The sequence below is a fragment of the Topomyia yanbarensis genome, chromosome 3 (assembly GCF_030247195.1).
Source record: "Topomyia yanbarensis strain Yona2022 chromosome 3, ASM3024719v1, whole genome shotgun sequence".
NCBI lineage: Eukaryota > Metazoa > Arthropoda > Insecta > Diptera > Culicidae > Topomyia > Topomyia yanbarensis.
In genome coordinates, this window is record NC_080672.1 from 408,888,655 (window position 1) to 408,903,790 (window position 15,136).

Consider the following 15,136-nt stretch of genomic DNA (forward strand, 5'->3'; position numbering starts at 1 on the left):
CTGACGTAGCTCGGCTGTCTGCCAGGGGGATTGATCACTTCGTTGATTACACTTTGGGACATGACGATCGATAAGGTAGCTCATTATATGGCAGAACGTTTCAGCGGCGGAGTTCACATCATCCTTGCTTAGCACAGAATCCCAGTTAATACTTTGTAAAATATTCAAAATGCTGCTATAGTCGGCCCGCTTATAATTGTAACACACGGTGGGCGCGTGGCTCGAAAACTTCATAGGCGGTACGTCCTGGAGTGTAAGATGTAGAGGCGGATGGTGGCGAACATACTTTACTAGCGGGGTGAGGGCGGTGGAAATATGCGGCGATTGATCTCTGGCATTGACGAAGCATAGATCTAAAATCCGGTCGTTCTCGTTCGTGGTGCTGTTGATCTGCTGAAGTGTAGCCGTGCTATAGCCATCCAGAAGATTGCTGCTGCCAGGATGAAAAACAGATTCGTCTGGGTCGGGTTGTAGAAATCCGTTATGAACGGAACGCCACTTTATTGTAGAAAGGTTGAAATCGCCGATAATCATGATTTCGTCAGTGAGTTGCGCCATCGCGGAAACAGAAGTCAATGATTCAGAATGAGAATCAACTAGTGCAGAGTCGCGAATTTTATCGGAAGGGAAATAAACCACACATATATATAATGTTCGATTTCCCAATTTTATCGCTGCCCATCTTGTTCGATGCTGCTCCAAGCGTCATTTGTTATATGTTGAACTTTTAATCCACGACGCACAGCGAGCAAAACACCGCCACCGGAGGATTTGTTGCTGTTGAGAGGGCTACGATCACATCTGAGAACCTCGTAGTCAGAGCAAATCACCTGGCTGGAAAGAGTCTGCTCATTTAGCCATGTTTCTGTCAATGCGATGATGTCGTAACAGCAGTCCGAGGTAGCTAGACGATAGGTATTTGCACAGGTATTCATGCCTCCCACATTTTGATAGTATAAGTGGATTGGCGACGATTTTAGGCACGGAAGGCTGACCGGCACTCCTCGATTCATTCGTCTGGAATGTACACCGGGGCGATTGGAATGACTGCTAACAGCGGAAGGAGCGGGTGAACTGCATGAATTGGTAGCACTCGTGATGGAAGTTGGAGTGCTCCTCAGGAGGTTTCCAGCTGACGGCTGACAGCGATGACTCATTAATTGACAGTCGGAAGCATTCGAGCTAGAACAAACAGTTCCATCAGGAAAAACGGTTGATTCATCAACATAATTTTGAAAATACTTGCCAAAGAGGGCAATTTGGAAGTCCCCCTCTCCATTCCCAGACACAGGGCCGGGACGACTGAAGATACTGCTGACTGCAAGGGGCACGACTGTGCTGGGCGGATTGGGGGATTCCATATTGCTTTCTACGGTGCGTCCCGATTGTCGTTGATCAACAGGCGAATTGTCGGTGCGTGGTCTAAAATAACTGCTATTAGCGATGGATTTATCCCAGTCGAGGTGTTTTCCGAAACCCATGCTTCCCGTCATTATTACGTTCTTGCCGAAAGTCGATGAACTCGCGGAAATACATCCCATCCGGCCAGGTATCGGCATTGAGAGCCATTTCACGAAGTTGAGGGTCAACACCAATTTTGAAAGAAATGAAATTAAGTCCGCTCAAATTTGCGTCTTTTTTCACTAACTTCTTCACTTCGACCGGATCGTCCGTTGAAAGGCACTCCTTAACCATAGCACCAACCTCAGCTTCGGAAACGGTGGTAGCAATTCGTGACAAGTAAATCCAGCATTTACTAGTAGCAGGTTGAACAGTGATTGTGGGTACCTTTGCTACATCACCCTTTTTCTTGCCACACGTTAGACTGGGGACATCGGATTTAGAAGGAAATTTATCATCCTCCGTCTCGCGAGCACGTTTGCCTCCAGCTCTATTTGGAACGGGCCATGATATGGGAGTTGCAGGCAATGTCGTTGCGGATTCCACTGATTTTCTGGTTTTCTCCATTTCAGCCTTTAATGCTTCAAGCGCTGTTTTATGTGTGTCGGTCAGCAAACGGAACGCTTCGCTCAATGCTGTAAAAGCTGCATTCACTGCGGAGGATTTCATCAAATCCACACAGCTGTCGCAAAGGCAGAATATATTCGCTGAATCGTTAATCATGTCCAATTTTGGACGAGTGAGCGTTGAACACGATAGATGCATGATTCTGTCGCAAAATCCTTGGCATTTCAGCTGATTCAAAGTGGTTACCGGCTCGGAGCACTGCAGGCAGATCGAATCCATTGCGAATCGCCTACAGGTAGGCAACAGTAGCTACTTCGCGAATAAGCTTTCCCGATATGCATCCACGGTTTCACCACAAGGATTCTATCACTACCGACGACACTTTGAGAGAACAAATTGTTTATCAATTGTCACCGCACGACCAAGAATCACAAATTATCAGTCAATTGATCAATAACTGCAGCTTAGGCGAGGGCACAAACTCTATTCTAATTGAGAAATCGCTTAATATACACAAAAAAACGATCCAAAATACGAGAACGAAAATAAACAAACTGATTCACAACAGTGTTACCAGAATATATCAAATTAGGATCAAGATAGTCTTGCAAAATGACTAGAACTCAACTGCGTTCACTCAATTTGACAGTTACTACGTAAGTTAGAATGAAATAGTTCCAGAAACATTTAATGGCACATTACAATTGGTCGAAAATATTTACTGATTTTTTTAACATTCTGAATATCTTCACCATCTAAAAACCATATTTCCCATTCGGCTCCTTACATTTGATCACTAGTAAAACCCTCGTAGATCATGTTCTCAATGCTGTCTGAAAGTTGTGCATGTATTCGTGTCATTATTCTAACTATAAAGTGATTATTCAAATTCAATATCAGTAATAATCATGCGTCTTCATTAACAGTTTTTTTTTAATTTTGACTGCTTATCGCAAGTTTTCGCAAAACTAGTGTAGACTTATTTTGAAGCGAAAATTAAAAGCTTTCAAATGAGTATAGTGTGATCGTGGGCATCCACGGGCGTCGTTGTTCAATTCAATAAAAATTAATTCCAAACAGTTATCTAAACAATAACTAAACCAACTAGTGACTTACTTCTGGCGATTATACGATGTAATTTTATCACACGGATAATTTTGGTGAAGTAATGCAATGCATAAAATCAACCGTTTCTTTGATAAATCAAAATGACGTGGTGTAGTTTCTATGGTCAAATAATGCAAATCCCTTCAAAAAGCTCTCAAAAAAAAAATTTTACGTTCAAATCACCTAAAATCTCGCAAAAATGTCTCTGATGGCTCAGCTGATACGAGAAAAATACTAGCGAGCATATCGCGTAACCTTCATATATGGACTTAAGTCCGGGCTCGTCCCACTGTGTGATGGTACAACAGCAATGGAGCTAGTTCATCCCAAAAGAGCATTTAACAGGGACTTTGTTCGGATGAAGAATCGGTGAAATCAGTTAAAATCAACAGAAACGTGTGTGCATTGTTTTAACGAATCAGCTGGCATCATCCTTAGAAAATTTATCGACTGAAGAAAAGGAATATTTCTGATTTATGAGAAGGCAAAGAATTCTTCACATTTCATTTCGATCGTGTCTATATGAGCCTGCCTAGTCCTAGTTTTTCGTTCTCACTGATTCGCTCTAGAATATCTATCCGTTTTTCAATTTCACTGCTTTCGTTTCTCTAAGTCTTAAATTTGCCGAAAACAGCCAACAAAATCGATACAATTATGCATTTAGTAGAATTTCTACTTTTAGAAACTACAATACTATTTAAGAATGTATATGCTTAGAATGCAAAATAATCAAATTCTTGAAACGGTTTCTTGTTAAAATGTTCGACTCATTTTGATTATTTGCTGTATGAAGTCACACCGTAGCAGTTGATGTTAAGTATTGTCGTACTCCTTTGGTTTTTTCGTGATGATCATCACACTGAGTACAAGGACGATGACCGAACTGGCACAAAAAAGAGAAGTGAAATCAATTTACTTGAGATTTGACAGAACTATGTGAGTTATGAGATTGCGACATACCTTACCAATAAACTTACATTCTAATTGTATTTACTGAATTTATAAGGTCAAATGCTCAAAGCAAGCTACGTACGTTAGGGAACAAAGCAAATATCCTTTTCAAAACAGCTTCTGGATGAAAAGAGGGAGAGGGGGGAGGAGGGGGGGGGGCAGGGGCACGTGCTCCCCTAGCCCTGGATCCGCCAGTGGTCGTCGATAGTATTTGGGAAGGTCGCATCGTAGTCTTGTATGTTGCACTCTTCGAGGTTGTGTCACACTGTCGGAGTTTGTAAACGAACCTCACTCTGTCAATTTGAAGCAGCGATGTAGTTGCTCTTATTGCGTATTTGAGAGCCAATTTTCAGTACGAGAAGAATGACATCAATACTGTTTGGGTGAGTTTTTCATGAGTTTGTGCGGATAGTACTCCTTGAAATGTACTATTGCTGGAATGTACGAAGAGTATTGTAGCTCCTTCTCATGATTTCGTTAGCTTGGCCATACCATATTTATTTGAAGTCCATGATGAGCCCGAGATTTTCAGCTTCTTCGGATAGCGGAAGGGATTCGCCGCAGAAAAATATTTTCTTGTGGCACCACAGTACCCTCCTTGCAGAAGACTATAGTTTTTATCTTCTTGGGGTTGGGAAAAAGTCGATTATCTATTGCCCATTGTTCGATCGCGTTGAGGTCGAAGTTGATCAACTGAACAAGTCTGTTAACTTTATTTTTATGACGGAGCGTATACTTTTTTTTTTCGAGAGTTGTCCTACTGAAGCTGTAGAGCTAGGTTCTTGGAAGGGCTCCCCGTCAGAATCACATACTACAATTTGCAGACGAGACAGGCAATGTCGCCCACTAAAACACTGCTTCAGGCCAATTGTAGCGGGCCGTGATTCTGAATGTGATATTCATTGTACGGTTCAGGTATATGCGGGCGTAGGGACTCGCGATCGCGTGTATCATCGCGAAAGGCTCGAACATTTGTACGTTAACGTGCTCGGTCGCATGTGCGTTTCTATGTTGCGTGTGCTGACGTGTATGTAACTTCGCGTGTATAAATTCTCTTTTATAACCGTGTGCCTTTCGCATATTCGCGTGTTAGAACGCGCGCGGACCATAAATCTGATACTTAATTTTTCGTGTACGGTTCAGATTCCAGAAGAAAGTGGGTTTTTCCATATCATTAGAGTTCCCAGTCATGTCTCCGTAGAACGTGTGGTCTAGTGGATATGAGCTTTATTTTTTTGATTAGTCCAACTGAATGTATGGACCTAAATTGCTAGAATGAAGGCTAAAGATTTCCGGACGTGACCGATTCATGATCGCGCGCGTTTGCGGGTTCGCGTTTGAGACCGCGTTTGTAACTTCGTAAGAACTAAGGCGTTCACATAATTACCAGTGAATACCAAGTTTGCGCGATTACGGGAATAGGTGTGCGTAGATGATCGCGAAGGGCTTAAGCGTTCGTATGTTGACGTGTGCTCGCGTATATGTGACTTTGCGTGTATAAATTCGATTTTGAAACCCTGCGGCCATTCAAATATTCGCGGACCGTCATTCATTTAGTTTTCGGTGTACGGATCACATTCTGACAGGGAGTGAGTTACCCCATATCACTAGAGTTCCCGGTCATGTCGCCATGGAACGTTTTGTCTAGTGGATATGGGAGTTATTTTTTTTTTCTTAATTTTTCAATTTTATTTTATTTTTATTAATTAACATGGACCTAGACTGTTGGTACCGAGGATAGAGACTTCCGGACGATCCCGATTCATGATGGTGCGAGCGCGGGAGTTTGTAGATTGACGCTGGAGATCGCGTTGGTAAGTTTATGAGTACTGAGACGTTCACCTTATTATCGGGGTATAATCATGTTTGCGAGTTCGTGGGCGTAGGTTGCTTGGAAAATCGCGAGGGGCTCTAACGTTTGTACGCTGACGTGATTTTGTAATATATTTGCGTGTTCTTGAATGGTCGCGCGAACCGTGAGTCTGATATTAAATTTTCGGTGCGCCTTTAGAATTCTGGCAGGGAGCGGGATCTCTTATATCGGTTCCCGGTCATGTCGCCATGAGACGTGTTGTCTAATAGGTATGAGCGTATTTTCTTAATTGGTCTTTTCTTGGTATTGGTATTTTCTTAATTAGACTTCCGAACGTGACCGATTCTCCTCGCAAAGATATCCACAAAGTCACCTGGAGATCACCGGACCAAGTATCAAAAAATCAAATCGACCACGTTCTAATCGACGGTAGATTCTTCTCGGACATCACAAACGTCCGCACTTATCGCAGTGCGAATATAGATTCGGACCACCACCTGGTTGCAGTATGCTTGCGCTCAAAACTTTCGACAGTGCATAGCTCTCGTCGAAGCCGAACGCCGCGGTTAAACATCGAGCGGCTCCAAGATGGCAGAGTGGCTCAATAATACGCGCAGCAGTTGGAAGTCCCAGCAAACCAGCAATCGTATATAAAAGTTTACAATAAATTACAAATAATGACAGACTAAATCAAAATTATAAATAGTGCAAGTAAAAATTATGTTTTGTTGTAAAAAGTTCACATAAAATGCAAATCTGTGATCGAAATACAATTTTGACTTGAAGTTATTTATTAGTCCACTACAACTTAAAACAAAATTGTACATGCGAAAATTTTGAAACATTGTATAGAAATTAATTTGCAATTGGATTAAACTGCAAAATCGTTCAAAAAAAAGTCACCTCCTTATAGCACTTCGCAAATTCTCTGCCAGACTAGTTCAATATTTGGCAATAAAAATGGCTTGAGTACAGAATGTACGTTGTGATTTGACAGGTATAGAACGTATCATTGGAGTGCCATATTGAGGTTGGATTATGGTATTTTTAGATCGTAATCACAAAGCGATAAAAATGATCAAATGTAATCGTTGCTTGACAGTGTATAAATAGGTGAGTACATAGCGATTATGCTGAGAATACGAAGATCTCAGGTTCGAAACTGTGGAAGTAAATCGTAGCAGCTAATTTAATAATTGATGTTCCAGTAACTCCAAACTCACCCATGAAAAACAGTGTGGGCGTAACCTACACGCTTACCGGCCGTTACCTAATTTTGGGTAGAATCCTACCCAAAATGGACTAAAGTGCATCTCCTCACTTTTGGGTAACAAGCTTTGAATTTAAATTTTGGGTAGTGTGAGGACTACCCAAAGTTTGGGTTACAGATAACCCAAGCGTTGGGTACAGAGCGGGTAACCCAAAGTTTAAGTAACGATGAAATAATCCAAAATTTGAGTAACGTGCGGATAACCCAACATTTGAGTAACGCGCGGATAACCCAACATTTGAGTACTGAGCGGATAACCCAAAATTTGAGTACTGAGCGGATAACCGAAAATTTGAGTACTGAGCGGATAACCCAAAATTTGAGTAAAGAGCGGATAACCCAAAGTTTGAGTACTGAGCGCATAACCCAAAATTTATAACGAGCGGATATCCCAAAATTTCTGTAACGTTCGGATAACCCAAAATATATGCTTCCAATATATATTATTGTTACCACAAAACACTTGAAACTACCATAAATATGGGTGTCATTTGAAAGGTATTGATTAGTTGAAGGCGAAAATTGATGATTGGTGCCATTTTGAAATCCAAAATGGCGGCTTCCGGTTACCACAAAACACTTGAAACTACCATAAATATTGGTGTCATTTGAAAGGTATTGATTAGTTGAAGGCAAAAATTGATGATTGGTGCCATTATGAAATCCAAAATGGCGGCTTCCGGTTACCACAAAACACTGAAAACCACCATCAATATGGCTATCATTTAAACGGTAATAATTAGTAGAAGGCGAAAATCGATGATTGGCGCCATTTTGAAATCCAAGATGGCGGTTTCCGATTACCACAAAACACTAAAAACCACCATCAATATTGGGGTCATTTGAAAGGTAGTAATTGTTAGAAGACGAAAATTGATGATTGACGCCATTTTGAAATCCAAGATGGCGGCTTCCGGTTACCATAAAACACTAAAAATCACCATCAATATGGGTGTCGTTTGAAAGGTAGTAATTAGTAGAAGGCGAAAATTGATGATTGGCGCCATTTTGAAATAGATGGCGGCTTCCCGTTACCACAAAACACTTAAAACCACCATCAATATGGGTGTCATTTGAAAGGTAGTAATTAGTAGAAGATAAAAATCGATGATTGGTGCCATTTTGAAATCCAAGATGGCGGCTTCCGGTTACCACAAAACACTGAAAACCACCATCAATATGATGGTCATTTGAAAGGTAGTAATTGTTAGAAGGCGAAAATTGATGATTGACGCCATTTTGAAAGGTAGTAATTGTTAGAAGGCGAAAATTGATGATTGACGCCATTTTGAAATCCAAGATGGCGGCTTCCGGTTACCATAAAACACTGAAAATCACCATCAATATGGGTGTCGTTTGAAAGGTAGTAATTAGTAGAAGATAAAAATCGATGATTGGTGCCATTTTGAAATCCAAGATGGCGGCTTCCGGTTACCACAAAACACTGAAAACCACCATCAATATGAGGGTCATTTGAAAGGTAGTAATTGTTAGAAGGCGAAAATTGATGATTGGCGCCATTTTGAAATCCAAAACACTGAAAACCGTCATCAATATGGGTGTCGTTTGAAAGTTAGTAATTAGTAGAAGGCAAAAATTGATGATTGGTGCCATTTTGAAATCCAAGATGGCGGTTTCCGGTTACCACAAAACACTAAAAATCACCATCAATATGGGTGTCATTTGAAAGGTAGTAATCAGTAGAAGATAAAAATCGATGATTGGTGCCATTTTGAAATCCAAGATGGCGCCTTCCGGTTACCACAAAACACTGAAAACCACCATCAATATGAGGGTCATTTGAAAAGTAGTAATTAGTAGAAGATAAAAATCGATGATTGGTGCCATTTTGAAATCCAAGATGGCGGCTTCCGGTTACCACAAAATACTGAAAACCACCATCAATATGAGGGTCATTTGAAAGGTAGTAATTGTTAGAAGGCGAAAATTGATGATTGGCGCCATTTTGAAATCCAAGATGGCGGCTTCCTGTTACCATAAAACACTGAAAACCGTCATCAATATGGGTGTCGTTTGAAAGTTAGTAATTAGTAGGAGGCAAAGATTGATGATTGGTGCCATTTTGAAATCCAAGATGGCGGTTTCCGGTTACCACAAAACACTAAAAATCACCATCAATATGGGTGTCATTTGAAAGGTAGTAATTAGTAGAAGATAAAAATCGATGATTGGTGCCATTTTGAAATCCAAGATGGCGCCTTCCGATGACCACAAAACACTGAAAACCACCATCAATATGAGGGTCATTTGAAAGGTAGTAATTAGTAGAAAGTGAAAATTGATGATTGGCGTCATTTTGAAATCCAAGATGGCGGCTGGTAACAAAACACTTAAAACCACCATCAATATGGGTGGTTACCCCTCAGGTTTAAGAACAATTATTCACTAGTGGTCTATCCCCCATACGCTTGCTCATATGTCAGTGGCACCATAATTGCAAAGGTGCCACAGTCCCAACTACAAATATATTTGAAATGAATTAATCATCAACAAAAAAAAATGAATGCACAATTAAAATACTTGTCTCTTAGACGGCCAGAATTCTATATTATATTCCAGCCGGTATGACTAAAGTCAAATGGAATTGTAGTGGCTCGGAGCTCGGGTAAGCTACAGTCTTGTTCAAATGTTCCGTATTGCTCGATGTATCTGAAGTCAATAACCGAGATGACGTTGTTTCACCGGTGTTGACTATTGGAAGCCTCAGTTTGACATGACTGAGTAGTTTCCTGAAAAAAATGTTATTATATATACGTTATACCACAACCGATCATCTTAACCATACCTGAAGTCACCACGCAGATGCGAGGTCATCTAGAGGCAACCAAGGCCCATAGCAACAGGTGGAATATCGAAACAAGCCACGCGGCTCGCTACCAACGAGTTGCCGATCCACGAGGCAGCACGTCGAAGCCACGTGAACGGAATCGAACGACAGCAAGGAGTGCAGAGGCAGCAGAAATAATCTATAAAAAGTGGTAGAAATTAAATTAGTCTTATGGCGCTTTCGTTTGTTCTTGGTGCTACACAGGTGTAGTGCAAAAAAAGAGATAGACTGATTACACTCAGGTTTGAATGAGTGTAGCACCGACTACACTGGTGTAGTGCAGAGTCAAAAACGAAAACGCCATTAGTTTATCTTCCAGTGTATCCACAAGTAATAGTGAATAAATGTCGTTTCCACGCCCACGATAACAACTTATATTACATGCAAAACTGTTCTTATTTACTTACCAAATATTTTAAGGAGAAAAATTTCTTCAGTTATTTGTTTTCCGTTCGTTGGCAACAAAAAGTGCAACTCGATCATCATCTGCAAAACGAAACGCGTCAGATTTTTAATTTTTAGTTTATGTAATTTTGCAACATTTTCCCTTTAGATAGATTTAATAGGTGTTTGAAACAAGACGACCTAAAATGCACGGAATAAATTCTTCGATGCCGCACGCCATATTCTTTAAATTCGGAGTCACAGGACCGAATCAATTTTGCAACCCTGGGGGTAGGGTTCGCAGTACCGACTCTTTTTGGCGAGAACCGGTACTACGGTACTGAAGCTCTCAGTACCGGTAGTACCGGTAAAGTACCGGTACTCGAATATTTTTTTAAAAAATTCGAAAAAAGTGTCAAAGTGAAATTGAATGCTCAAACCGAAAACCTTATTCTCAGATGATTAATTTGTGCTGATCAAAAAAGCATGTTTATTGCTATATATTGCTTCGGAATGGCATGACTCATTTCACAGAAGATATTTTTCGTATGCGTGACTTTCATCGACTTCAACAGATGGTATATGTAAGAAACCCTATTAACAATAGTAAATCAACACGAGAATGTCAGTGAATCCGTGCAGGTTGCTCGCATTTCCTCTCTTGCTTTTCTGTAAATTGGTTTCGAACTTTATGTCGTCTGCCTACTATTCTCTAATGCATACCAAGGGTCCTTGCTTTCCTGTAAACTATGGAGTTTTGCTGAATTTTCCGATCACAAGAAATAACAAATTGCCACATTAAAGCTTCTTAATCGCTGTTCATTCTTTTATAGATAAAGGTTTAAGAGCAAACCAAATACAGACATGACATAGACCATAGTATTATTACGCGCCACCCAGTGAATAATGGAAAACAATCAGAATGTTGCTAATAAAAAAAATCATAGAAAAATTCTACGTCTCTTACGCTAGATGTGAATATTTTAAAATTTAGTACGAGATCGTTAAAATTTAATTTCGGCAAAATAGTGCAGGAATTTACACAAACCGTTCAGAACAACGGGAACTACAACTATTATGATGATGGCCCCACCTGATTTCCCCACAAAGGTGTTAGCTCAACGATTTATTTAGAAGATATTTAATATAATTAAGTCATCTTGCAGTCATTTTTAAACAGGTCCACCTAGAGAGTCCACATATTTTTCACGAAAATATTGTATGGTACCGAAAATACCGGTGCTGGCTTTTGTTCAGTACCGGTATTACGGTACCAAAAATCGGTCGGTATTCCCGGGATTTTCGGTACCGGTATTACCGGTACCACAACCCTACCTGGGGGTATTGATGACAATGCTTTAAATATACGATTCGATTAATAGAATTAAATTACAGGACTAGATTTAAAATAATAAATATCCTTACATATCCAACTGCTCCGGAAAACGATGCGAGGCTACCAAAATTTGTTTATATTTCTTTAACCGTATCCAGGCCTGCGTTGACGATTTTCGTTTTCTCAGTTTTCTCAAACCACTCAAAAGAAATATCAAACTGGGACGTCATCAAGCGGTAAGTGCGGTCAAATCTGAAGGGACATGAGCCACTCATTATAAAAGTGTTAAATGTACCACTATTTGCTATAACTTGTTCGTACGATTTACGTTTTGCCTTTCTCAATAGAAAACTGCTCTGAAAACCGTCTTTTCAACGGAGACCCGGAGGCTCGAGTGACATACACCATTCGATTCAGTCCGTCAATTCTCTGTGTGTATGTGACCACAATCTCACTCACTTTTCTCAGAGATGGCTGAACCGATTTTCATAAACTTAGTCTCAAATGAAACGTGCATCCTGTAGGCTGCTATTGAATTTATAATGGATCTGACTTCCGGTTCCGGAGTTACAGAGTGAAGAGTACGATCACGCAGAAAATGTTGATTTTAAAAAATTCTGTAATGAATGTATAAAGGTGAAAACTTTTTCAAACTGGTGCCACATCTACTTAGATTTGTAGTACTAGGTCACTAACAGCCATTCAAAGTCTCTTTGGTCACATTGGCCACCATCGTCGGTTCCGGAAGCCCCGGCGGAAGTATCCAAATGTAGAATTACAGTCTCATTGGTTTTTCGGAGATTCGACCAAACTTGGTCTCAAATGAAAGGTGTTTTATCCCCGTAAATGGCTATTAAATTTCATCTCGATCCGATTTCCGATTCCAGAGTTATGGGTTGTGGGGTGCGGTCACTAAGCAAAATCTGTTTCAAATTGAATATTCTAGGGGAATTGTATTGACCATTAGAAGGTAGAAATTGAGCAGCTTCTAGTGCTGCGAGGGAAGCTCCTATCTTTATGAAAAAAGAATTCGTGTTTCTTAACATAACTGTTTTCAAGGAAAAATAGTTTTGAAACCCTACATGCACTAGAAAAACTTTGGGAATGAAAGGGTTAAAAGCAATAGATAGATGATTTGAAAAAAGGAAGAGCGTCAGTACGATGATTTCCATTTCACCGAATGCTAGTTTACGAAATGGATGATTCTAGAAACATAGTTATTTTTAATGGTACTATCGAAGTACTTAGAAATATAGGGAAGATCCGATATTATCAGCCACCGATATTGTCTGTGCCTGATTCAGTCTACCCCCGATTTTGTCAGTGCATTGACCCCATTCTGTCACCTCTTGCATGAAAATTTGTTTGATGGGCTCTATCAAACAAGCCAAGTCAATCGTCTTAGATTTCAAAATGGCGCCAATCGTCGATTTTTGGCTTCTACTAATCAATACCTTTCAAATCACAACCATATTGATAATGGTTTTTGATGTTTTGTGGTTACCGAACGCCGCCATCTTGGATTTCAAATGGCTCCAATCGTCAATTTTCGCCTTCTACTAATTACTACCTTTCCAATGACACCCATATTGATGGTGGTTTACGGTGTTTTGTGATAACCGAAAGCGGCCATCTTGGTTTTCCAAATGGAACCAATCATCAATTTTCGCCTTCTTCTAATAACTACCTACCATTTTGGGTGTGATTTTCAGTGTTTTGTGGCAACCGGAAGCCGCCATCTTGGATTTCGGAATGGCACCAATCATTAATTTTTGCCTTCTACTAAACACTACATTTTAATTGACACCCATATTGATGATGGTTTTCAATTGGTATTTTCGATTGATTGACACCGGTGTAGTGGATTGCACTGGTTTTGCATTTTCTAGCAGAAGTGTCAATGGAACATACCCAGTTTTCTGCACTTCTGCTAGAAAGTGCAAAACCGGTGCAGTTTCAGTGCACTCCACTACACCGGTGTCAATCAATCGAAAACCCCAAATATTTTGTAGTAACCGGAAGTCGCCATCATGGAACTCAAAATGGCGCCAATAGGGATCTTTAATTTGGAAAAAATATGTCAGTGTTTCATATGTACTGATAGCGGGTGTCCTCACGAGTACACTCATATCATTCTTAAACCTTAATTATTCTTTTCTGATTTTTAAATTTAAAAAAACCAAATTAAATTCAACCAACAAACTGACAGTTGTTCTACTAAATGACGTATCTGCAAATATCTCGTTCGCCTCATTGTCAACCGGGTCAGCACCCCACACGGCATGATCTGGTACTTTTGCAATCCGCTAGCAGCCTGCCATCCCAAGTTTCATCTGCAAACTATGGTAGATCTGATAAGGCAACCTATAGAGCTGTGCAAGTCGCATGGGTTTGGATGTGTTATTGTCTTAAAAGGAAACAAACTAAAACATGTTTTTTCAATAGTTTTTGGCCTAAAATTGAAAAAGGACTGAGATATTAACTCACGGTACTAATATGCATCAGAAAATGCCTTAACCCGCACACCCCTAAAGATCCCTATTATCAATTTTTGCCATCTACTAATTACTATCTTGCAAATGACACCCATGCTGATGGTGGTTTTCAGTGTTTTGTGATAATCGGAATCCACCATCTTGGATTTTTAAATGGTTCCAATCACCATTTTTTGCCTTCTAATAAACACTACCTTTCAAATGGCACCTATATTAACGGTGGTTTTAAGTGTTTGGTTGTAACCATAAGCCGCCTTCTTGAATTTCAAAAAAACGCCTTCAATTTACGTCATTCAGAAACTTCCCAACTGCCATTATCCAAAAGGAAATGTTACCCGAAAATTCAAAAAAAAAATCTGAAAGTAAACGCAACACTTTTTGGTTCTAATCACCTACATTTTTTAGGTGAGCACACGCAGAAAAATAATTATTAAAGTCGAATAAAATGAGGGTTAAAACAACAAATTTATCAAATTGTTCAGTGTTCAATAAAAAATGTTTGTTAATTTAAATAAAACAATTGTTGAAATAACTCTGAATAATTTATTGGGTCAAACATGAAAAAAAGTTGAATCAAAAAAATGTTTTATTGATCTCATCATAACAACAATCGAAACAAAAATACAAATTTGTTGTTTCAATAAGTCCGTTTGGTTGCTTTAAACAATACAAATATTTGTATCAATACATATCAAACATTGAAATGAAAAAAAACTATTTTATCAATTCAAATTGTACATTTCGTTGTTTTAAATATAAGAAACGTTCAAAATAATGGTTTTGAAATGTTGAGTCAACACCAATTTTATTGCAAAATGTAATTATATTTAAATCGGTATATTTTCCGTGACACTATCGACACGGCCAATTTCAGTAGCATCTATAAGGACTATTTAAGCGTGAAAAAACATCGCCACTGTCGCTGTAGCGAACGAATATCTCGTACTACTAGAACTGTGTCTTC

General features: G+C 39.6%; 2 protein-coding genes across 4 annotated transcripts in view; both read right to left on the bottom strand.

Annotated features, from left to right (window-relative positions):
• Positions 1–15,136, bottom strand: part of LOC131693856 (protein melted) — a 54,112-nt gene that overhangs the window by 30,528 nt on the left and 8,448 nt on the right. The window contains exon 2 of one of the 3 annotated variants that reach the window (XM_058982078.1): positions 10,365–10,443. The exons of the other annotated variants lie outside the window; for them this stretch is intronic. The gene's annotated coding sequence lies outside the window, so the exon portion shown is untranslated. The remainder of the gene's footprint in view (positions 1–10,364; positions 10,444–15,136) is intronic. 3 annotated transcript variants of the gene reach the window in all.
• Positions 1,450–2,247, bottom strand: LOC131688346 (uncharacterized). The gene has a single exon (XM_058972550.1). It carries the CDS (start codon positions 2,245–2,247, stop codon positions 1,450–1,452), a length of 798 nt encoding a protein of 265 aa, XP_058828533.1.

Bases quoted from the DNA above. Each gene is read 5' to 3' on its own strand.
- LOC131688346 (XM_058972550.1), bottom strand. From the start codon at position 2,247: ATGGATTCGATCTGCCTGCAGTGCTCCGAGCCGGTAACCACTTTGAAT.